At 36.5% G+C, this 27,119-nt stretch overlaps 1 protein-coding gene across 1 annotated transcript in view; it reads right to left on the bottom strand.

Moving 5' to 3' along the window:
* LOC149229186 (T-complex protein 1 subunit zeta 1-like) overlaps positions 1-13,315 on the bottom strand; it is a 179,509-nt gene extending 166,194 nt beyond the window's left edge. The window contains exons 1-3 of the mRNA XM_089378522.1: positions 12,838-13,315; positions 11,654-11,717; positions 9,213-9,348 (exon numbers count right to left, since the gene is read on the bottom strand). Of these exons, the coding sequence (XP_089234648.1) occupies positions 9,213-9,348; positions 11,654-11,717; positions 12,838-12,971 (334 nt within the window). The 5' untranslated portion in view covers positions 12,972-13,315. The remainder of the gene's footprint in view (positions 1-9,212; positions 9,349-11,653; positions 11,718-12,837) is intronic.
* Between the last annotated feature and the right edge of the window lie 13,804 nt (positions 13,316-27,119).

The raw sequence follows: 27,119 nt of genomic DNA, 5'->3' as shown, positions 1-27,119 counted from the left end.
GAGCAAATCCAAGGTAGAGAAGAGTAGTTGTGGTGGAGAGTCGAGCTCCAAGGTCAGGAAGAAGAAAAAAGATCTTAGCAAGATCAAGTGTTTTAGATGGGAGATGATGGAAAGTATTGAGTTGAGGGTATTGGTACAATTTGAATTGAGACTGGGTTTGGAAACCCTCTTTATCTCAAAGATGTCCTTTACGTACCTGCGCTTAAGAAAAATCTCGTTTCAATTTCAGCATTAGAGGATAAGGGGTAGAAGGTGACGTTCAGACAAGATAGGGTTTTCATAAAAACCTCAAACTTCAAGGTGGCAAAGCAAATCAGGATTAGACACAAGAGCCTATACAGATTGCGGTTCGAGTCAGTCGCAGTATTAACCAACAGAGGGGACCGTGACTTAGGCAACGAGCTTGGGGAGTTATGGCATAGGCACATGAGGCATTTGAACCACGGAGCGCTAAAGATTCTCAAGGAGATAGCGACAAGACTACCACAATGCAATGTGGATCAACATGAGGTGTGCAAGGGTTGCACACTTGGCAAGTATGCCAAATCATCTTTTCCTAGCAGAGATAACAAGGCCAAGGGTATCTTGGACCTTGTTCATTCAGATGTTTGTGGTCTTTTATCTATAGCATCCCTTAGTTGGTACAAGTATTATGTCACCTTTATAGATGATCACTTAAGGAATGCATGGATATTCTTCATGAAAAAGTAGGATGACGCCTTCTCAAAGTTTGAGTTTAAGGCCTTGGTTGAAAAGCAGAATAGCAAGAAAATCAAGGCACTGAGGTCTGATAATGGTGGGGAGTACACCTCAAACACATTCAAGGAGTTGTGTGCCAAGGAGAGCATTAGGAGGGAGTTGACTACACCATATAATCCTCGGCAAAACGGGGTGACAAAGTGTAAGAACAGGGCCATAGTTGCTGCAGCCAAAGCCATGTTGCATGACGGGCTACCCAAGTTCCTTTGTGTTGCGGCATGCAATACAACACATTTCATGCAAAACCAAAGCCCACACGGAGTGATGGGGAGAGTTACACTTGAGGAGGCGTTTACAGGGAAGAAATTGGATGTGTCACATTTTCAGATATTCAGTAGCCTTGTGTATTGCCATCTTCCAGAGGAAAAGAGGACGAAGATGGAGCCCACAAAAAAAAAAGGGAATCTTCATGGGCTACAGCGAGACATCCAAGGCATATATGGTGTATATTCCAGCACACAGGAAGACAATCAACAAGAGAGATGTCAAGTTTGAGGAAGATAGGGCCTTGAGGAATAGAGGAAGAAGTTGGAGCCCACAACAAAGAAGGGAATCTTCGTGGGCTACAGCGACACATCCAAGGCATATAGGGTGTATATTCCAGCACACAGGAAGACAGTCAACAGGAGAGATGTCAAGTTTGAGGAAGATGGGGCCTTATGGGATTTCATAGAGGTTCAGTCAACACCTCAAATTGCAGCTCAACATGCATGATGGGTAGGTTGAGCAGCAGAAGGATGAGGACACGCAATTGGAAGAGAGAGTGGAGCACACTCAGGGAGTGACTCCCAACATAGGGAGGAGGAGAGCGAGATGGGTATATTAGTTGATCCAAGAGGCGCAAGAGTGAGTTAGTGCTCCTAGCACATCAATTAGACAGAGCAGACAACCACAAAGGCACACCAGATATATGGCATTTATGATGGAGTTATTGAATGCCAAGCCTTCCAGTTATCAGAAGGTAGCCACTCAACAAGTGTCGAGAGTTGCCATGGCAGGGGAGTGTGCCTCCATCATGAAGAACGATGTCTAGGAGGTGGTGTCGAGGCCAGAGGGAAAATCTATGGTGGGCTCTCGTTGGGTCTACAAGATCAAGCATGGGGCTTATGAGAGCATCAAAAAATATAAGGCGAGATTTGTGGAAAAGAGGTTCTCGCGAGTAGAGGGGATCAATTATGACGAAACATTTTTCCCAGTGGCCAGATATTTGTCTACAGGGCTATTGTTGCACAGATGGGGTGGAGGATCCACCAAATGGATGTTAAAACAATGTTCCTCCATGGGGTCGCTGAAGGAGAAATTTATATTAAGCAATCGAAGTTATTCGAGACATGCAGCAAAGAGACACGTTTGCAGATTCAAGAGAGCCTTGTATGTCTCAAATAGGATCCAAAGGCATGGTATGCTCAGATAGACAATTACCTTCAAGGATTCGACTTCACCAAGAGTGAAGCGAACCCCAGCCTCTACTACATTGTTGTTGGAGATGAGTCGCTTATTCTAGTGCTATATGTGGACGATCTAATTTTGACAAGTGCAAATAAGCTCATACAAGAGTGCAAGAGGGATCTTGTTGGATTTAAAGACAATCTCATTTTGAGTCGTCTGCACTCACAATTTGGATGAGACGCACCAAGACTTTGGAGAAGACCTTCCAACAAATCACATATGCCCACATCTACAGGGAACAAAACAATACTGCGGATTTTCTGTCAAAAGAAGGAACTAAGGAGGCTTTGGGCAAGATCAAATTTTTTGCTTTTGATTGTCACTTGCTAAACAATTCGGGGAGCATCAACATCGTATAAATCATTGAGTTCTATATCGGTTGTATACACGGGTTTTTTCTATTTTTGTTGATTCATGGTTTTGGTAACATTTAATGACAAACAAAACTACACTATGATGGAATGTATGTAGGATATCTCAGTATAGCTCAGATGGAACTCATAAAAAAGATTTTTTTTAAAGTAATGATAGTTTTCCTTCTGAGACTTTATATAGCTTAAGATAGTGGTGAGATGATTGATCTGTATCATGACTTTTGTAACTACTTATTTTTATAATACAAGTATGTCATTTATTCTTCTAAAAAAAAGAGAGTTCTTGCAAGCGAGTGTAAGATGAAGGATATGGGGTCTGGGGTTGATGCACTATTTCCTTGGGCTTGAGATTTGGCAGGGTGATGGCGAGATCTTCTTGGGATAGGGCAAGTACCCTCAAGTTTTTTAGGAGGTTTCACATGCAGGATTGCAGGCCCATGACCACACCTCTAGTCACAAACTGGAAGAAGGTAGATACATCCAGATCAGAGTGAGTAGATGCTTCACTTTGCCGGCAGTTGAATGGGTTGTTGATGTATTTGGTGAACACATGGCCAGACATATGTCTTACAATTAACTCTTTGAGCTAGTTTATGGTTGAGCCTACCAGAGCACATTGGGTTGCTACTAAGCACATGTTGAGATATCTTAAGGGGACAATAGAGTACGGATTGTGTTGAGAAATATAGGGTAGCTAGATTAGGTGATTTCTCTTACTTTGATAACTGCTTGTGATGTATTTTTACTTAACTTGATTAGCTTCTTTCACTTGATTATTATTAATGTTCTTACCATCAAACAACTACCAAACTATGAAGATCAATGAGACAAGAGGACAAAATGTAGGTCGCTAGCCAGGGCCAAAACCTCTCCTTTAGAGAGTTAAACCCACAAGAATCCTTCTCTTATTATAGAATCTTCAAATGACGAATTCCAAGACCTAAGACCCTTGACAAAGACCCCTCCAAGACCAAGTCCTTCCTTCTTGATGAGATTTCCTTACACAACTTCCAACAACAAACTTCGACCTTCCAGCAAATTCAACCCCCAGCAACAATTTCTACAACTTCGACCTAGAGCTTCAGCAACTTCAACCTAGCAAATTCACAACATTGACTTTCATGCAGCTTCATAGCTTCGACCTAGATGCAACTTCACAGCTTCAACCTAGATGCAGCTTCAAAGCAACTTTAGAAACCCTAAGACAAGAGAGAGAGAGAGATCCAAAACTTCGTCTTACTCTTCTTCTTCGTATCCTTGATTTTCATCCTTTTTCCAGCTTCTTTCTTGCAGAGATCAAACTTGCTTATTGTGTCCAAACGAGGTCAATTTCCTTCTTATATATAGGCTTTCTAGGGGTACGAATTGCCTCCATGAGGCCGACTTGATCTTCCATGTAAGCCAACTTGTTATAGCTCGTTGACAAGGTCTTTGAGGGTCTTTTAACTCAAATAAATTTCATTTACAATATTTAACATGCCCAAAGAGTTTTCCATACATGACAATGACTCAATCGACTTGTAGACTCAATGACAAGCCCTAGAAGCACTCAATGGGTGTTTGACCTATAAATAAATTTTCCTTGAACATGAAACCCATGTCTCAAGAATGACAATAATAAATTTATTTCTCTTTACATCAGATACATAAAATCATGATTACATATTTCATTATGAAGACTGAACCTAGTTACATATTTCAACAAATTGTGGTATAAACAGGTGGATGAGATTGGGCTTGAGGGCTTCACTGATACAAATTGGGCATGGAGCTACACAGACAAAAAGAGCATATTGGGATGCACATTCATTGTTGGATCAACAGTGGTTTATTGGTTCATCCGGAAGTAGAGATCAGTTGCATTGAGTTCAAGCAAGGCCGAGTAAATGGTTGCCAGTTTGGCAGGGTGCAAAGCTATTTAATTAAGGAAGCTTCTCATGGGCTTGTTTAGACAGGTGTTGGGGCCTACCATGATCCACTGAGACAATTATAGCTACATTAAGCTCTCTAAGAATCTAGTGTTTCACTATCGCTCAAAGCACATCGACATATGTTATCACCACGCCAGTACGTACCACCAACGAGAAAACAACAAACATTTTGACCAAGGCTTTACCAAGGAGCAAATTTGTTTACCTCAGAGAGAAGTTGGGTGTAGTGCAAAACAACTTCCTCTCTAAGAGGGAGTGTTGATTGGAATAGAGAAGTAAGGGTTATGCTTGCCTAAGTGTTAATTCTACTAGAGGGGCACACAAGATAACCACCTTAGCATAGTATTAATTTATTTAACTATTTCTTAAAGTTGGAATTAGGAAAAACTAAAATTCCCAAGTTAACTTATGATTTCATCTCAGCCCTTCATCACAATCTAATCTAAATCGTTCAAAGTGACTTTAGGGTTTGGGTTGAAATTATAAGAGGAGATATAGCAAAGTGGAGATCAGTTTTGAGGCACACAAAGAGTGTGTAATCAAATTAGCGACAGAGGTAGAAGGAAGGGGTCGAATAGCCTCAATCTAGTCTAGCGCCAGTGCGGTCGTACAGTGCACATCTGTGTGCAGAAGGCAAAACTAGTGTGGTCATACGATAGCACAATTGCATAAGGGGTGTATCAGTTGTTGAAGTTGCATTTGTTGTAAAAGGGAAGCAATCCCTTGTTGTAAAAATTCCCAAAGTTTATTTGTTAAGCTAATAGAAAACACACATAAAGTTGCAGGCTTTCCCTGGAGTTGGGGTTTCCTAGGTATATCTTGTGTTCTATGTGTGAGATGATTTGGTCTTCTAATTTATTTATTTTCCATTGTGCATGTTAAGTTAGAAAACTCGGTGTATTTGGAATTTAAGTTTCCAATGCAACAATTGTTTGTATTTCTGGTTTTTATACTTTAGAAAATTGCTCTATTACATGGGAACCGCTCCCGAGAGGTGGGAAACCTGTTCCAATGGTTCCCGCGCTCCCAGGAGCTTTGGAATTATATGGGAATGTTCCCTTTTCAACAGGAGCTGCAATGGGAGCTCGGGAAAGTTCCAGGAGCTTTGAAGACTGTTTTTTTTAGTTTCGGCGTTCCCTGGGGTTGGGGAATACAAAGCTTGTAGAGAAATATGTTGAATTGCCCACAAAACATGAGCCTATGTTGAAACCTTTGCAGGAAGAAAGGCCAAAGACATCCTTAACACCAATATCCTTAATTGAGAAACTGGAGCAATATCTTGATGGGTTAAGGAAGCGTGTGGCACCTCGATGTAAGGGAGATCTCTGGGATGTCATGCTCATGAGTATTTCTTTCATTGTTTATGTATATATATCGCAGAAGATTGTGTGTGCATATTGTATGTGGCAATCAATGCTTAAACATTAGAGTTGCTTTACTTTTTCTCTTAAGAATAACTAGAGAAACATATGTAAAATTGTTCCTTCGTATTTTTAAGCCAGATTGTTTCAAAGATTTCTCGATTAGTCGTTTCCTGTAAATTTTGGGGAAACCTCTAGCCATTCCCAACACCCATTCCCATGTTCCAAAAACTCATGCAACATAGGAAAATTGCAAATCAATTACTGTGTTAGGAAATCTAACACACCACTTAGTTATCAAGTTTCAATTGATAAAAATAAAATAAAAATTATGAAAACTTATATTGCATACGTTTTTGTACTACATTTTGGCAACATGAGTTCTCCCCAAACGATCATTCAATGTAGCAGATCGAATGTATGGAGAAAACCAATAGGTTTTAAAAGAAAATCTCATCAGAGAAATTTGATCACCACCTGACTATTTTATACCATTGTTCACTCCAATAGTGTTATATACCCAACTTGTGTTGCCACACTTCAATATTTCCCTTACCAATTACACAATCTACTACTAACATACCAACAATATCATGTGGTTCCCTTCTTGTTCCATTCTTGTTCCTACGAGTATGTACCCCGTTCCCACTTTTGCCTAATGAGATGTGTGATCAACTATTCTTTTCCCAATAGAAATTCAATTGACTAAACATGCTCATCGCTATTAGTTGCTCTAGTCATATAACTTTAGAGAGTAAATATTCTAGATCTGGAGCAAATGGGTTATTCATGTAGTTATTTACAACCAGATTAACAATAAAAAGATAAAGTATCCTATTAACATCCACATAGTCAAAGATAAAGTATCTTATTAATTTCCTTTAATGACAAAGGGAAACCAACTACTAGAGATCAAACACCTTCCCTCACACACAAATACTCCACACTTGACAAGGTTTGAGTGTACATTGTTTGCATGGCATTGCCCTATCCCAAACAATGGGACACAACAAGAAAAATCTCACTTATCTAACTTCACCATACAATGATCCAAAATTTAAGTAGTTCTGAATCTAATTCTCTACATACTTAAACAACCCCATGTAGTTCATTTGCAGCTCTAGCATACAAACGCTCTGCAATTGAATTTTGAAAGCTTATCATCACATTCAGCAAATTGCAAGCTTTAGAAACTTTAACTTGTAAACATAACCTATACCCCTAAAGTTTAACAAGAAATCAACTTTTTGAAATATGTGTTTACTGGTGGCAGAAGTTTTCATTTTATCATATTTGTTTCACTGGCACAAGGAATTTTGTTAATTTTTGGTATGTTCTATGCTTAAGAGCAATTCACTTCAATTTTCTTATTAGCCCAATATCAATATCCAATTTAGCAATCACATCAGCATGATAATAAAATGTAGATAGAACATAAACATAAAGAGTAGAAGACAAGCCAAGACAAGAGGACACAAGATGTGGCACCAGCCAGGGACAAATCCCAATGTGGGGAACCCTTGATCAAATCTTCTAATATTCTTCAATAGTTCAGCAAAGAGAGAGATAGTACAAATATACAAATCTGATATTTTATGACAGCAACAGCAAACCCTAACCAGCAAAGTCAACACTGGTCAAACAGATCAGATTTGACCTCCAATCAAGCTCAATCAAAGCTCAGTCAACTCGGCCTCCAAAAGCAAGATGTATCAGCCCAAAACAGTCCAAAAATCTCAGTCAAACATTGGTCAACTGCAGTCAAGCCTGCGGCCAGCCCTAGGACAGTTAACGCAGGGTCAAAGTGGCTGTCCAGAACTGCGGCCTGCCAAGGAGAGGCAGCCTAACCCAATCCACAAACAAGAAGAGGTCAGTGCTGGTCAACGCTGTCAAAACAGCACTTTTGCACTTCAGTCAAACCTGGTCAATGCTGCCCCAAACAGAAAAGTCTTCCTTCACACGTGTGAGAGAGATGCTGCCCCAGATCTGTATACCCAATCAAGAGAGATGAGATAAATGTGTGAGGATGAGATGGTGAAATAATGCATGTTTCGCTTGCTGGCTGACCTTGACAAATTGTCAATAATATAAATAAATTCATATCTCCATATATACATGTCAGAATCGGATGATCTTTAGATCAATCCTACACCTCTCAAAGAGAGGAATCCAAGAAAAATAGCAGCTGCCATAAATAAGGTGACCCATATGGAGTTTGGCCCTAGTTGCCAATTTTAACAAATTTTATCATAAATTTTTTTAGTTTATGTGCATTTTGAATGATATAGTTTCTCAAACTTGATTTGAATTTTGCACTGCAGAATTTTTTCAAACTTCATGGTTGTCAAATTCAAACATAAACTCAGACTGAGGGACTAAGGTTGAGAGCATGCTATATTATGCTTCATAATTGTTTCAATCTTTAAATGGAAATGAGAAGAGAAATATTTAGTTACTTAACATAAATAACTTCGACAGTGATCCCATGGATCTCAACTGCTTTCCACATTAGTCACCATCATTCGGTAAGCTTATTTTTAACCAATCTCCAAAAAGCTTCCACAACTGCAATACGCTCAAATGCTCTTGAATAACTTATTTTTAGAAAACAACTCAAGCCTTCCATAAGTAGACTATTCATTTGTTGATTCTTTCAAAGATAAAGCCCTTTTTCATTGTCAGTCTACTGAGATTTCACATTCTCATTATCAAAGGTTACAAAAATTGCCTAGTAATTTTCCAATCAGAAAACAAATTCTTTTTAGCACCTGAACATTTTTTATATAACTAATTTGGCCATCTTGCATTTGCAAAGAAATGCTTCCTTTTCTATTCACCAAGTAAGTAGCCTCATCAACAACTGACACCAAATCTCCATAACCGGAGTCATTCTCCATGTCCAACAACTAGTTTATGTCATTTAATCTGACACGTAACTTTTAGCCCAAGGATAATACCAACTATCCTTTTTAAAATGACTGATATTTCCAGCTCGACTGGAACCAGAGATCTTGTGATGAACCGTCTTGAAACAATCTGTTCAAACCAATTAAGCTAACCCACTGGCATTTTCTATTTACTTTCTTATTATGCCAACAAGGAAATTTTGTACTCATATATAAGCTATTTTGATTTCTAGATTCCAGACACTACTAGACAATAATAATTGATAATGGCATGAACCCCATTTTACTAAAGTCAATGTCTATAATGGATATAGCATATATTGTTTCACAGAATGCAACTTTACAAACAAGTAAATGAAGAAAAAAGCCAACTGAGACCACAAATTTAGGGCATTTGTTCGCAATTATAATAACAAGAATATAATAGCTAACCTTCGCTTATGTAACGCTCTGATTGTTTCATAAGCTCCCCAATGAAAAGAACTGTAGAGGTTGTTCCATCTCCACTTATATCATCCTGAGCAACAGCTGTCCTGGCTATCATGATAGCTGTAGGATTTTGAATTTGCTGCAATCACAGCAACCCAATAATCAATACAAATGCATCCAGGTATAATTATACAACTAAAAAGACTCCATATCAGATAACTAAAACTAGCACCATTCAAACACATTCTCCAGTGCAAAAACAAGCAAGTTTGGAGAAATGTGACTAAAAAACTAAATAAAATAGCTGCATAATCAAGCATATGGCTTCATTACATTTTGTGTTTAGCTTATACTGAATCACAACCCAAAATTTAAGAGCAAGTACCATTCTAACTTCTAACATGTTTCTTCTATTCATGGCCCACTGATCACTTGACTACAAACACAATGCATATATCAAAATTCATTTCTCTTAGGAATTGCCCACATTGATATCTTCTATATCCATAGCTGTTGGGTAATTATTGAAAGTCTCAGTGACATAACCATCTGTACACTAATCTTAAAAAGCACACTTTGCTATAGCTTTGTGCATAGAAAGCATCCCCAACCAATACCTTCACCTTCGTAGTCTTTTTTATTCAAGATGAACACAAATAATGCATTTTCCATCTCAATTAGAGAGATTCAATGGATTGTTGCGAAATAAATGAAAAGCTTGTTTCATCCATACCAAAGTTTTACCTCAATGATTTGCAATTTTGCATACCTATTGCAGAACAATTTAGCTCATGTTTAACCTAGGCATTGCCAGACTGCCAATTCACTATTGAGCATTTGTTCAAGAAAAAAACATTTCATGCTCAGATATTGCCCATCATTGATCTTTTCTATATCCATAGCTGCTGGACAATTACTGAAAATCTCAGTGAAACAACTCTCTGTAGATCAATCTTAAATAGCAAATTTTGACATGGAGTTATGTGTAGAAAGCTTCCCTAAAACAGTATATTGACCCTCACCCATTTTTTCTATTAATATTGAACACAAAAAATGCATTCTTCTGCTCAATGAGACAGATTCAGACAACAAATTGTCACAAAATACATGCAAAGATTGTTTCATCAATACCAAGATATTTCTTCAACAACTTGCAATTTTGCATACCTATTGCCGTAACAATTTAGCTCATTTCTAGCCTAAGCATTGTGAGCCTACCAATTCACTATTTGGTATTTGTTCAAATGTTTTTACTTATACCTATTTCTCAACATTCAAAGCCAATTCACTTTCAAAATGATATAGATCTGGAGATTCATAGTCAGAAGTTTTATCCCTATACAATGCACTGCAGAGATTCAAAACATTAGATAATGTCTACTTTCAAAAAAATGCTCAGTTAGCTGGAGCTCAATAGCAAATTTAACCAGAAATAATCAATCTATTTAATCCTTTGGAGAGAAAAAAAGGGTATGTAACATACTCAGCTAATACGGAAAACCTGTAAATGCAAAAAATAGGAAGAGGGCCAGCATCCAGATTGTTCATACTTCACTTTATATGTTAAATACAGGACCCATGTAATGTTAGATATTGTAGTCAGGCTTTAACCACCTACCCATCTAGTGGTTCTATCCACAAACCCAACTATGGGTGCCATAAATATGTCACTTGTGATGATTTATGGTGTGTAAGAGGTGCATAACTCGAACATCGTTAAAGAAACATAAATTCTAATTTCTCTCCCCACCATCCTTCCCTCTTTAAGAATGTACGTACCCTAAATTTCTACAGCCTTTAAAATTTGTGAAACTCACTACAGAAAGTCAGGATACTTTATTAACGATGACAATAGTTAATAGTCAATTTATATAAACAAAAGCTCTACCTAGTTTGGAATCCTCTATAAGCATTGACTGAACTGTAATAAACAGCATGTTAAAAGCACCATCATACACAGTAGAGAATTAAGAATAAAAACTATTTGCGTTTTCTTCTGCCTTGAACTACATTGAACAGAATCTTAAAAGCACAGCACCATCATACATATTATAGAATTAAACGTAAAATCCAGTAACTTTTATTTTTCCTTGCAATATATTAGATATAGAGAATGCAGAACTCCCTCCAGACAACTGTATCTTTTCTACAGCCAAGCTTCAAGGCTATTAGTCGTTTTAATATTCAAACTGCTTCTTATTCACAATCCTCAGAGTCATGGCCACAGGCAAACCAAATGCACAATGTACATTACAAGGCACATCATAAAGAATTGAACTAAACTAGTGGCTAATATGACAACTAGAATTGACTAGTTCACCTTCTTTCAGAAACATGACCGATGATGTTGGATTGACAAAGATCAAAAGCTGAATAATCTACCAAGTATCTTATTAAAATCAAATGCTATTCAATAAAACCTCATTAGTAGGTGTAAAACTTGCCATTTCTTTCAAAAGGGTGTTCCCATCTTTAGTGAGCTTAATGTCTCCAGCGCCTCCAACAAGCCTGTCAAAATGCACAAATCAGCATCTCCTACTTATAAAACCTTCACACGAGACTACATTGTAATCTCATTAGCAAGAACAAAATTACAATGAATATACCATAAAATCTGGTACAAATGAACAGTATTTCCGGTTTATTTGATGGACAAAAGCCTAACCTGGGAGATAATCGATGTTCTAAGAAATTATATTAGACAATTTGGAAGCCTATACGTAAATTTCGCTGATCAACAACAACAGTCCTAGTAGATGTAATACGTTTGGTAATATCAAGAAACAACTGCAAGTCCCATGTAATTTCACTTCAGCTAGTGATTGGGAAAATAAATGGTAATGTGGATAAGATTGAAGTTATGACCATCAAATGCGAGCAGGGAGAAGAAGCCCTAGTGAATCAATGTACAAAACATTTTAATATATATATATATATATATATATATATATATATATAAATTCCCATGACAATCTGGTCTTGAATAAGATGAACCCATACTTACACTGTGAGCAGAAGAAGATTAGATTTTTTTTAAAAAGGAAAATGTATCTAAAACCTAAAAGCACAAAGGGTGGCTCAGTTGTTTTGACCTGCTGAGGCACGAAGAGGGGAAAATCCACAGGATGCTGGAGGCTGACAAAGTACCAACTTCCCCTCTGGATGCTTAATTCGCGAATAGCGGAAAAGGGGGGATGCAAGGGGCGCTAGTAAGATATCGCGGATAGCGGATAGGGGCTAGCAAGCTACCAGCTGCCTTGATCTGAAAGATTAAGAGGACAGATGGCGAGGGAAGACTGATAAACACTACCGTCGCAATAGAACAAAACTTGAATACCGTCTACTGTGCTAAATTTTTAAAAGATGCATCAAAATGTATGAATCCATCACCGCGGGGCAACCCATCCCACCTTCCCCAACTTACGAAATTTCATTTAGCTTAACCAGCAGTTCTTCTCTCTGCCAGTGACAGGCTAAAATGACACCGCGCCGACTTTAAAAGAAAAATAGATAAACAAAAGCTCCATTGAAGCCGCTGATATTAAGGGAGGCCAAATGCATTGACTGGTTATATTAGAAGTGAGAACAAAAACAAAGACAGAAATGAGAAATGCAAATAAGAACATACATTTTGATAGTGCCCTTGGGTCCGAGATTTGTCTTGAGAACGTCCTGTAAGCCCTTGGCGGCATTGATATTCATATGCAGTGCTGCTGATTTGTTCAAAACCTCGGCATTGGGGTTTAAGACACGCAGCGCCATTGTTAGCTTTTGTTCGATGAGGATATAAAACTATAGTACATAAACTTTCTTTAAACTTGAACCCTAAATCACCGCGTTCGGCCCAACCCAGTGACGAAATTCAAAATTCCAGGAAATCAAACTATTCGGAACAAATTTGATCAAAATTGTGAGTGTTTTTGCTACTGCGTCCTTAAGACTCTTCAACGTGGATGCCTCGAATATATATATGCCCTCCTAATAGTGCATGCCTCCAGTATACTGCGTCCTTTCTTCAACGTGGATGCCTCGATTATATACATGCCCTCCTAAGAGTGCATGCCTCCGGTATGTTCTCTCGGCGATGGTTAATGGATTGTGTTACATCTTCTTTAAAAAAATGGTTTTAAATGGATTGTATTATATAAGCCATAACATGTTTAAAATTAAGTTGTAATAGTTATTAATTTGTTTTTTTATATTTTTAAACTTGTATTACGTCCAATTAATTTTAAATCTTTTTATTATTTGAAGGGGGAAGACTTAAGATCTTCTGCACATAAGTGTGCCTGGGTTTGAATCCCAAAGACAGCAGATGTGAAACGATTAAACTGTTTGAAAGAGTGTGACCGCGCTTCGGTTCGATGTTCATGCTACTGGCGATTATCCAAGTTTAATGTCCATGTTTTTACGCAACTCTGTACAGATGGGTCGATTCGTGATGAGCTTCCCCGAAGGAACACTAGGTAAATTTATAAATTGTATTTTTGAGGGTCAAAATTAAATTTATGTAATATATAGTGATGAATTTTTAATTTATCAAACTTAATTTTGAGTCTTATTATCAATTTTTTAAAGAAAGGAGGGGGTTGAGTCTCTCTAGAAGAAGTTGTATTAACCCGAAATTCACAATTACATCATATTTACAGAAGCGAGATTGAATTCGCAATGTACATATTTACAGAAGCATGATTGTTACAATATGCTGCGGAGTAGCGAAGTGGTCCAATGTGAACTAATTTAGCTTTAACCTTTAATCTTTGCCCTTTATCACTTGTAATGGTTGTAAACATGTGGCGTAAGGCATTGAGAAAAACCCTCCGACTTAAAATGAAATTTAGATGAAGTAAATCATGTTTTTTTTCGAAGAAAATAATTATGGGTTATATTAGAAATAAAGATATATCAGTACATATGGTTCAATCATGAGAGATTGGTGTTTATTTATTCATTAAAAAATAGATATTTCATCTAAATTCACCTATGCAAATGTTTACAATCTAATTAGTCATAGAGCGAAACTACCAAAATTTCATCATAAATATGTCTAAGATGATTCAACTCAATAGAAGTTGGGAGGAAAATATTATTACTTAACATTAAAGCAACACACTAAGTCTCCAAAACAGGGCCACTATGGAAAGTCAATGAGACCATCTTCTAAGATTACTTCGTCCATGTAGTAGCAAAATCTCATGGCACCTTCAACAGCAGTAAGTCCATCTTTGGAAAGAGTATCTGCAGTCTCGTTTACTTCCCTGTAGACATGTTGAATGTGAAAAACCTGAAAATATCTAATAAGGGTCTTGATGTGTTCCATCCACCCTCGGAGGTTTGGTGGGTCAAAGGGAGAAAAGCCCAAAATACCATCAACAAGAGCCTTTGAATCGTCGTAGACGTGGATGGTCTTCAGAGATTTTTCTCTGGCAAACCAGAGAAGCCCCCACAAAGAAAATGTTTCCACCCTGGAGTTTGTACCCACCCCAACATGTCAATGTAACTTGTAGTGTGCTCTTTCACTAATTCTAAGCCAGACCCCGCATCCACACTATCCTCGTTGAGCAGCACCGTCGAAGAAGCCAGCCGATAAGAAAATCTGTGGAGGCACATGTTTTGCAAAAAGATCCTTCGTGACTCAGGGACGAGGTTCCTGTGCATCCATCCAGGTGAGGATTTTAGAACATATACGGAGGCAGTTGATCTGGATGCCTTCGAATATACAATCGTTTCGCGCCTTCCAAATTTCCCATATGACAAACAGTGGGATGTATTTGTGTGATCCATTTTTGGATGTACAGCATCGTAAACACAGTTCCACAAAGTTAAATTTCCTATAAGGAATCCTGCAATAAGAGAGAATTTGTGACCAAATTTGATGTGTGATATTACAATTGAGAAAAAGATGTGAAATCGACTCACTAGCAACACCACACATGGGGAACCATCTAGGGCCATGGTAACCCCGCTTGATAAGATTATCCCATGTTAGAATATTATTTTGCTAGACCAACCAAATGAATAAGATTATTTTCGAAGGAACATCCCACTTCCATACAATGAGAAACCAAGGAGTAGTAGTAGAATTGAATATAATACTCATAATGTACATGTAGTTATCAACTACCACAACCGATCCTTTTTGGAGTATTCCAGCCCATATGAAAGAGTCACCCCTCGAGTTTCTGCATAGCCCAGTGTGTCTTAGATCATGTATGTAGTCGTTCCATTCCAAGGTTTTGTCTCCATGTAAGCCAATCTCCTTAGTCGCTTTCCAAATCGGGTGAAACTCGTTCCATCTGTTGATCACTTGTTCCAAGAAGAAAAGACCCTTGTGACGTAATGCCTCGATAGTGTCTTTAGAAAGGCGCGTCTCATTACATGCACCCATAATATGGTCTTGGCCAATAATGATCTTATTACCCTTACCAAACGACCATTTTAATCTATGCAAAAACCAATACTCTTTTGAAAGCTCAGCGAAATTTATGATCCCTCCTTTTTACCAATCTCACCAATTCTGAGCCAATCAATGAGGCCATTCTCTTATCATATTTTTCCTTAATGATATCCCCCCATATTCCAACGCCAAATAAATCCCACCATAGAGATTTTAAGAGCAAGGACCATCCAAAAAAAATTGTGTTCAGTATTCCCCAACCTCCAAGTTCCCTTGGTCTGGAAATAGTTTCCCATTTGACTAAATGAAATTTCAAAACCATATCAGAGCCAAACCATAATAAACAAGATAAAATAGAGTGGATATTAGTAATAATATGTTATGGAAGCGCAAATAAATGTGCCTAGTATGTATACAATTGTTGTAGGACAACTTGGACAATTGGTCTTCGCTAGAGTAAAGAAGGATGGATTTTTTACCATTTGTTAGTAGTCTTGAGGCCTCCCTGTAACGGTGGAATATGTTGTGTAATATCAACCACTGAACCCTGGATATTATCCCAAAAGTAATAATGTCATCAACAAAAAGTAAGTGGGAAATACTAACCTCATGTGTCATTTTCAAACCACAAAAAGTCCCCAAATTTTTTGCCAAGTTTATCTTCCAACTAATGCCATCCATAACCAGAATGAAAAGTAGGGGCGATAGGGAATATCCCTGCCTCAGTCCCCAACCAGCCCGAAAGAAATTTGTGGGGTATCCATTTATAAGAACAACAAACCATGCCCTTGTCACGCATGCCATAATCCACTCCACATTGTGTATATTTAACCCAATCTTCAAGAGTACTATCCTGAGGAAAGACCAATCCACGCAGTCATATGCCTTTTGTAGATCAAATTTCATAACCACCGCATCCAATTTCTTGGTATGTATGGAGTGTATACACTCTTGAGCAATGGCAATGGCATCATGTATTGATCTGTTGTGGAGAAAACCAAATTTCTCCCTGGAAATGTGAACGGATAAAATCCCCTTGATCCGCTCTGCAATGATCTTAGAGATAAGTTTATATGTGATATTGCACAGGGATATCGGTCTGAATTCTATAAAGGAAGATGGATTTGACAATGAAATTTGAATTTATGGAACCATCAATGTGCCCCGTGATCCTTGATTCCTCTACCATCTCCCGCAGCTCCTGTCCCATAAGGTCGAAGGAAATGTAAAAAAACATCCATTGTCTAGCCATCCGGGCCTGGACATTTATCTTTAGCAAAAGACTTCAACATCGATAGTATTTCATCAATAGACATCTATCGATACAGTGCTTCATTTGTTTCACCATTGAACATCAAAGGGTACTCCTCCACCCCCCAAAGTTTATCTTCAATATTTACCTCTCCTCTAGCTTTGAAGTGTTTATGAAATAATTGTACAACTTCTTTCTAGATCTCTTTAGTGGAACAGACGTAATTCCTAGCAGCCCCCTTGATGTGCCAAATAGTGTTTCCATTCTTCCTATGGCATGCAAAACGGTGGAAGATTTTTGTATATTTGTCCCCTTCTCTGATCCATAAAGCCCTACTTGTTAATCTCCATGTAGATTATTGTATCTGAAGTATGTGTCTTTTTCTCTCTTCCAATTCTTCCAGTCGTTCCAAAATCTACATAGTGGGTGTTGTATGTACCAAATTATCCCCAATTCTCCCAATTTCATCAATCAGAAACTTCAATTCCCTGTACATTTTGTTCTTTTTTTGTCGCTCCCATATACAGACCTGACTCTTTAGAGAATTCAATTTAAGTGATATATTATCCATAGCCAACGACCCCGCAAGTAAAGAAAAATATTTCCAAGCAGTCAAAATCAGATTTTTAAAGTCTTCATCCTCTAGCCATATTGTATTAAATTTAAAAGGTATACCTCTTTGGGCCGTTTCTATTCACCATTGTAATACAATCAGGCAGTGGTCTGAGATGAAATCCTTTTCCACCCATGACCTCAAATTTCCAAATATCTCAATCAAATTGTCATGAACCATAAATTTGTCCAGCCGCTTACCAATGTACTCCATTCCACTTCTTCCACTGTGCCATGTAGGCGCGATAGGAGCAGGACAAATGTCTACTAGATGGTTTTCTTTGAATAGGGATAATAATTGGTCAACTAGGGGGTCACCTCTGCACCGAAAACCCCAACACTCCTCCCAGGATAAAATGGAATTATAGTCCCCAGTTATAATAAGTGATGCAATCTTCAATATGTCTGAAAAATCTACACGAACCCAGAAATACTGCCTCCCATTGTATGGAGAATATAAGTTCCAGATGTCAATCTATTCACCCGAAACACGAAAATGACGTTTTCAGCCTTGGAAATGAATCTGTTCAATCAAGTCAGACCACACAATATTGAATGTCGGATGTTGAAAAAGTACCAACTCCCTCGCTCTGAATACTTAATACATGGATTCCTCGCGCTGAATGCTTAATACATGGATAGGGGAAGGGGGGAAATCTAAGGGGTACTGGAAAGGTAGTAGTTTCCTTGGTATGAAAGCTTGAGAGACCAAAGGGTGAGGGAAATTGATCTCGCTCAAAATAAATATAGAAAAAAGGATGCACAAGCAGGCTCCACCAATTGGAAAAGGAAAACTTAGAAAACAAAATATGATATACTCCCAATGGCACTATCTAGCATTTGCAGTTAAGTAAATGCTAAGAGAGGGGGGTTACTTGGAAGGAGACTTTAAAATGGGATTTTTTTTTTATTCTTTTTGTTCTATAGCAGGGTCTATCAAATCCTATCATAATGTTGTCTTTGAGTCTTGTTTGCTTGACAATAGATTTTTTTCTATCGAGTATGAGCTACATGGAGGGGTTGCTTAACCAAGCAGCTTCATCCCCACCTAAAATATCCTTTGAACATTTTTATGTAGAAAGGGATGTGCAATCGCTCCATTATGTGTTTCGATGCACTTTGTTCGTCCTCCAGACCCCACTTTCCCATTCAAGAATTTGCACCTTCTCCCCATACTTTGAGTCAATTTTGATCTCACCTCCTCCACCCACATGCCCAAGCATAAAATAATGATTGTTTGTGTGTTAATATAGCTCATATGTGAATAAGGATAAGATTGGATAGGTTATCTACTAGTATTGTTCATTCACTACACCATTAAAAAGGTGGTGAGAGATAATAATGTCATTATAGAACAAGACTTGCAAACCATTTAATGTGTTTAATTTTTTAAAAATGTACCAAAATGTGCTAATCTATCACCAGAATGCCCACCCCCTCCCCCCAACCCCCAACTTATGGAATTTCATTTAGCTTAACCAACAACTCTCCTCTCCATCATTAGCATGTTAAAAGGTCTCTACATTGGCTTTAAGAGAAAAATAGATAAACACAAGCTCCCTTAAACTCGTTGATATTAAGGGCAACCAAATGTATTTTGACTACTTAGATTAGAAGTGAGAACGAAAACAAAAAAAGAGATGGGTAATGCATATAGGTATGCATACATTTTGATGGTGCCCTTGGGTCCAAGATTTGTCTCAAGAATGTCTTGTAAGCCCTTGACAACATTGATATTCATGTACAATGTTGTTGATAAATTCAGAACATCGGCATTCGGGTTTAAGACATGCAACACTATTGTTAGTTATTGTCTGACGAGGAGAGAAGACTAAAGTATAGTACAAGGTGTTGAGAAAAAACCATCCAACTTAAAACAAAACTTATATGAAGTCAATCAAGTTAGGCCAATCAAAGTTTAAAAGGGCAATACAAGATAGAAGCAAACAATGAGCAAAAAAGACAAAACACAAATAACAAATAATAATGATAATGAATCTTTTTTTCCATCTTCGCAATCGTCAAAATGTGATAATTATAAAGAGTTCATTAGAATCATTCACTACCTAGATTAGATTGCAGTTAACAAAATATTAAGGTCCCAGGTAGACGTCAATGGCAAGGTCCTTAACATGGCTTCTGTGCCAATTTCATTTCAACATAACCATGCACTTTACTTAACTATGAAACTATATATATATATAAAAGCTTCATTTAGCATTATTTTACCTTTTTATTTTTTTGACATAAATAAATTTCATATATTCGAATGTTATTCTTTAAAGCATCACTAGTTTATATCACAAGTTGGGGTAATACATCAAGCCACAATTAGAAGTTAAATAAAAGTCCCTTACCAAGGTGCCATAATATCTATAGTCTTGGACTAAACTTCAGGTTTTCCACTTTCAATAAGTAAGTTGGAGTTATTGATGCAATATTCATGTGTTTTGAGAGATTTGAGAGATTTGAATAATTTTCCAATATTATTGGAAAATAGTATAAAGATTTTGTCTTGAGAATAGACAAATTGTATTATTATTAGAGTCTCAACAACTAGCATTTGCACCAAAAGGTGCAAGGGCATGCCGATAGTGTTTCAAGGTTTTTTTACCCTTCGAATATTTATACAATACCATTAGAAATAGAGACAGAAGGATATGTGAGCCTGTTAATAAAAATCATACTGCTTTGAGCGGAAGGAGAGGAAGGTCTAACAATAAAATCATTAGTGAGTTGAGAGACCTTTCTAATGGATGCTTTTACACCATATTCCAAAATAAATTAGAGAAACCAAACATTACCTCAAATTTGCAGAACAATAGTCATTTAATCTCCATTTCACCCACATTACAAAACCTAGCGGCCAAAAATAATTTTAATCTCAAGCATTACAGTGTTGCCTCTTTCATGTTAAACTACACACCTTTTCCACATCCGTTTTACTAATGAAAGACACCCCAAAGAAAGTTGTAGGTGTGTAAACACTCTTAGATCACATATCCTCACATTTTCACTTTCTTTCCACCTCTCTTTGACACAAAACATTTAATTGCTCCTACAGTTATACGCATTCATTTAAAAGCATGACTAAAAAGGCAAATGATCCCAAGCAAAGGTGTAAGTTTCACTGAGCGCGCAAGCAGAAAGTCTCATCACATAGTGGATTTCATATGGGTGGGTCCAGTTCCTCCAACCTTTTTTTATTTCTTTAAATTTCGAGCAAAATAAAATAATTTCCAAACTCATTTAACCTACGCGGTCTACATTAGTACGAAATTTGAGGTTTTGCCATCAAAGTTTGTTTGAAGTAGTCTCTTTCTAACAAATTTATTTCAACTTACTTAAAGTCTGAAAAGTTATTGTCTTTATTACAATAATTGAAGTTGTACGTATATTTTCTAATAATGTTTTTTTTCACACACACACATACATAAAAATTAGAATTTAATCTTTTGCATAATAAATATAATTAAATTCTTTTTTTTATTGATCTTTAAACCTTTTACAAAATAAATGTAACTTATTTTAATTTATATAAAATAAATAAATTAATAATAATTATTAAATTTTAATATCTAAATTAAATACACCTCATCACTTGTTTATTTAGTAATTAAATTGAATTACATTTCCAAAATAAATAAATACAATCCTCACTATCATGTGATGAATCAATTCAAACTAAAATAAGAAGAAACAATATATTAAAAAGTGCCCATGAATGTTACCGTCTTCGGTCACCAATTTCTATTCCATCTTACAAATAGATTTTTCAAAATATCAATTTTTTAAATGCAACGGAGAAATTTCATTAAAGGAAAAAGGAAAAAATATTTATTAATTAAAATTGATACTTTTTGATAAAATCATAAACATTATTATTAAATACATAAATATAAATGTTTCATATCTAACGTTCTCCCTACACTCTACGACCCAATGGAGAAACAAGCGAGTATTGACCAATGTCGTATAAATATATTGGACTCTTAGTGATCGTTAGTGCATGGTTTGCAGTGGACCAGAGGAAGAAGAAATAGAAGGGTGAGGCCTTCATATCAATATGAATATGATGAATATTCAAAATGAGAACTTGGAATGTGCTTTCCACGTAGTGATTGTGCCATGTGCCATTTCATGTGCAACATCGTACCTACTATTCATAATGATGGCAAATGCTCATCACTTCCGTTCCCACCCTTCACATGCATCATAATAAATGCTTTTATGTCTTCCACAAAGCAGGTTGCCATAGATATGAAAGTGCCCAGGGTCGTCTTCTAGCCCTTTTGTGTTGTTGCCTCCATTGCCCAGTGCTACACTACCCTCCTTATTTATAATGGAAATATTCCTGTCAAAAGAAAGTGCATCTCTCCATTGGTAAGTTGTTTTTTTTTTTCACTGCATTTCCACCATTTTCTTCTTGGTTTTCCAATCTGCAATAGCTAATTAACTTCAATTATAATTTATCCATCGGGTGGGGCTTTGTAAGTGCAAAATAAAGGAAGTGAACAATCTAGAGAAATTAATTAGTTGTTTGTCGGGCAACATCCCAAGTTTGAGGCCTACCAAATTGATGTCCTTGTATCTCGTTCAGGATCCTTCAGATATTGTTTTCAATGACTTTTTCTATGAATCAAACAAGTCCAGGAAAGGAGAGTACGTACTCGTCAACAATTTTGAGGAGTTGGAGGGGAGAGACATAGTAATGGCCCTCTCATTAAATGGATGTCTTGCCTTGGTGTTAGAATGTATTCCTTCCTAATTTCTTACAAGACATGGATTTCACCGCCAGTATGTTGGAGGAGGAGGAGGAGAGTTTCCTGCAATGGTTGGATTTGCAACAACCAACATCTGTTATATACGTTTCCTTTGGCAGCCTAGATGTCAAATCTTAGGAACAACTGGTGATACTAGCAATGGTAGCCATGGGAGTGTGACCTTCCCAAGTATTCATCTTTAATCTTGATCTTCTTCTTTAGTTCATAATTCATAAATCGATATGACTGTGATGATTTGCATGCATGCCTCAGGTTCAATGTGTCTAAATTCCTAGAAAAGTTGAGGGGCAAGAGCCTTTGTGTATGTGGGTGACTCAATCAATAGAAACCAATGGAAATCGATATTGTGCATAACCAGTGAGAATCAATGTTGGCATTCTCAGGCGTGTTGCGCTAGGGGGGCGACAAATATTTCCGTGCCATCAATGGTGGCAAGACCGTCGCTTATGTTATACATGTAAGTCCAAATCCATGATTTATTTTGCACGTATTATGGCATGATGATCTCCCACGTGATGCACTCACTTTTGGAATCCCTGGAGTTAAGGAGCATGCTATGTTTCTTTTGAAAGTTCACTATGCATAGGAGATCGACATGAAAATGCTCCTAGGATTTGGATTTGAGTTTGTGGTTGCAGTACAGTCACGACAGATACATCCCCTCTGTTTAGCTTTGCAGTTGTAACTTTTGGAATCCATGGAGTTAAGGAGCACGCTATGTTTCTTCGAGAAGTTCACTATGCATAGGAGATTGACAAGAAAATGCCCCCAGGATTTGGATTTGAGTTTGTTGTTGCAGTACGGCCGCTGCAGATACATGTCCTCTATTTAGCTTTGCTGTTACGATTGTAGTACAATCATTGCAGATGCATCTCCTCTGTTTAGCTTTATTGTTACGGTTGCAGTACAGTCGTTGCATATACATCTCCTCTATTTACCTTTTGTGTGCTCAGGGAACGAAGGGCGAAGTTCCTAAATTTTGTGTGCATCACATGAATGAATAAAGATAAACGGTGATAAAGGCGACACTATTGAGATTTCCAACACCTGTTGAGGACGACGAATATCAACAGTGTCTCCAAGAAGAACCTCATAATATAACGCTTATCGGCGTAATAATAAGCTCTATGATATTGAAGGATTTTAGAGTTAATGTCATCAATATCAATGATATAGTCATAACAAGGTTACCTTCAACATATGAATATATCTGCCATAACATATTGAACTCAAATATTTCAAGTGTCATCTATTTGTGAGGTTGTAATGGATATCTTCACTCATTTGGTCTCATTATGACAAAACGATGATTAGTCATTCAAATATTTAGAATAACATTTTTAAATGCTCTCGGTTAACGTTACAAAGTAGTTGTGTCGGTGTTATTATCACCGTGCCTGCATAGATATGATTTTTAATTATAAGATGTGGTAATTTTTAACTCGTGATAGATATGGATTTTGTGATCAACTATGCACCCTTCGTATCTTTAGTGACTTTTATATGAGGGAAAAAAACTATGTGGGGTAAATGCCATCGTGGTAATATATTAGGGGAAATTATGGCTTTACAAGTTGTTGTACATGCAAGTACAACACAATATGCTTGGAATGAGTTTTTAAAATGGTGGGCTTTGTGTCAACCTTATTAATGATTATATTGATAACGAGAATGCATCAACCTTATAAAAATGTGAATTTTTTATTGCAACATGTAAGGGGACTTATTTTTATTTATTTATTTCGATGGTAGGGGTCAGCTACCACGTAGCCTTGTTAATAAGGTAAGGTAGTTGCTTTGTAGTGTGTTTTTTATCTAGGAGATGAGAATAATCTTGTTAATTGGATTTGGCATTGTTCTTGATAAGTTAGTTAAACTAATTATACGTTTTTAATTGGCTCGTGTAGTTTTAAATTACAAAATTTCTAACTAAATATTCTAATTTTAAATAAATAATCAAAAGTTGCATATATATAATTTTGGATTGAAATTTGTAATTAGCATAGATCCATTTTAACTTGGGATTTCTTATGCATCAAGACATATATAAAATAGATTAAAGTCCAAATTTCTTAGTGCTTAGAAGATTTGAGGTTGACAAGGATTTATATCGGTTTATTTATATATATGTATGTGTATATATAAATACGCATTCATATATATACATGCATGTTACATGTATGTATGTACATGTAAATACATGTGTGTATGTGTATACACATACACATACACATATATGTGTATGTGTATGTGTATACACATATATACATATATACATATATGTATATATGTATATATACATATATGTATATATGTGTTTACACATACACATACACATATATGTGTATGTGTATACACACACACATATACATATGTGTACACATACACACATGTATTTATATGTACATACACACATGTATGTATATGTATATGTATATGTATACATATACACATACACACATGTATGTATATGTACACACACACACACATATTGCATGTGTATATGTGTGTATGTATGTGCATAAATACATAGCCCCAAATGTTAGCTCAAGCAGTTATGAGCCATATGTGAGATCTCTACTTGAAAGTTGGGGAGGTCACAAGGTCATCTCTCTTGATCCTCTCGAGGTTGGGCTATGTAATCAAAGAGGATAGTTTAACCCATTTACCATCCAAGGATCATGGGAAACTACTCAAAAGGTTTTCCATAAGGTTTTCCTTGGAAAAAAAATATAGACACAAATACAAAAGTATGTTTGTGTGTTTGTGTATGTATATAAACATACACATATTATATGTGTGTGTACAACAAACACATACATACTTATACATGTGTAAATACACATATATGTATTTTTTACATTCATATGTCTAGCATATATATATATATATATATATATCTATATATCTATATATATGTAGATATACATTGTATGTGTAGATACATATGTATATATTATTGTATACATATATATTATGTTATATGTGTACGTATACACATACATACATACATACATATAACATGCAAGTTTTATATAATTAATTTATATTAACCCATGTTGTATAATTGTATTAGAGCAATAAGCTATATTTGTTGGGATGTATATTGTTTGTATGTGGTGTTGAGTTCATTGTTCAAGCCATAAGAAGCTCAATCATAAAGTTGCGATGTGATTTACCATAATCAAAAGAAGCAACAACAATAAACGAAAACAATGCTCAAGAACCTTTTTTGCAGCCATATTTTGTTGAGGAAGGCATTGAAGGCTTGTTGTTAGTAGTCACTTGCTAGTTCGGTTCCTAAATCTTTCATTTGTTAAAATATTTCCTAGTCTCATAGTGTTGAAGTAGCTTGTAACACAATAGATAATGTGGCATCAACACCCTTTGCTTTTTGTTCTAATAACATTACAACATTTAATAGTTCCTCCTAGTAAAAAGCATAAACATTGGTATCATAGCAAGTAAAGCAGTGTTATTTCCCAAGATCTATATGATCAAGCACTCACAATCTAATCCAAAGGTTAACTAGAACTCACTCCATATCCCAATAGACAAAATTTATGACCTTAGTTTATTCTCCTTTCTCCTTTTGTATATTCTACTCACGTAAGACATTGTTCTGTAAATATTTTTATTAATCCAAAACAACATGTTTATCAATAACCCTAATTAGTTATAAAGATATCCAATGAGATCTCGATATTGGGTATAAATACGTTCATCTTGGCCTTATTTAGTTTGGGTTAATATTTTAGTTTGTCATGGCCTCAGGCTTTCAAGTATCTATTATTTATAGATGTAAGGTATAGCGAGTTTAAATATGCACTTGTTAGTGGTTTTGAAGGTCCTCTGCACAATGGTGTTGTCGGTATTTTGTCATTCCGCGATATGTTGTTAGCCTAATTGATGCTCGTATTTCACACCTTAATGGAAGCCTACATCTATCCCTTAGGTTTTGACATGTTGCTTGATAGTCAATAGATGAAGTTACACACAACAATTATTCTCTAGTTCATAATTACTACCATGCGCCCTTTGCATCCTAAGTTCACCATGCTAAGAATGAAATCACTATGATTGGTCTTGCCAATACAACCTCAATTGTTTTGTGTTTCACATAGTCAGGTATCCCCAAAGAATGGATTCAATAATGTACACCCATCTCAACCTTACTACCTCCTCATGTAAGCCTAAAAGGTTTAACACTAGCTTCCCCTAACATTGGCCTTGTTATCGAGATAGAATGAACACAATCATCCAAAGCTTATAATTCAGATGATGGATCACACAAATATTATGTATACTATGAAGATATGTGTTATTATCCTTGCACCTTAAAAATGATAAAAAACCAATTGCAGTCCTTTTCGAGGGGGAAACCTCCTTTTAGAATAAATACAATGAACAAGACAATATTTGATGATCGTACGACCAAGTCTCCTTAGTGTATACACACACACACACACACACACACACAGGGTACAATTATAATAAAATGGGACCATGAGGGGTTGTAGCCTACATGACAATATAAAAATAGAAATGTAATCGCTCAACATCTAGGTCTTAATAAGGGTTTTTTGGGTTAACATGGGGCTTGTAAAGGGCTTAGCATGCCCCTCCCCTTCAAATAAGTGTTTCCCTCAACACTTGAGTATATGTGGGTGTTTATGCATGAACAACTCATCTTCCCGTGTCACTTCTTCCACGGGTAGGTTCTTCTATTCGATAAGGTACACAATAACTGCTCGATTTCTCAGTTGCTTTGTCCTTGTTTCAAAAATTGTTCATGGTTATAGTATTATTTTCCCTTCGTTAATCTCTGGTAGAATATTTTGGACTATGATCTTATCATTGATTAC

The sequence above is a fragment of the Pinus tabuliformis genome, chromosome J (assembly GCF_031772625.1).
Source record: "Pinus tabuliformis cultivar Carrire ecotype Pingquan chromosome J, CPIR1, whole genome shotgun sequence".
NCBI classification, from domain to species: domain Eukaryota; kingdom Viridiplantae; phylum Streptophyta; class Pinopsida; order Pinales; family Pinaceae; genus Pinus; species Pinus tabuliformis.
This window is presented reverse-complemented; position numbering and strand designations above follow the sequence as displayed.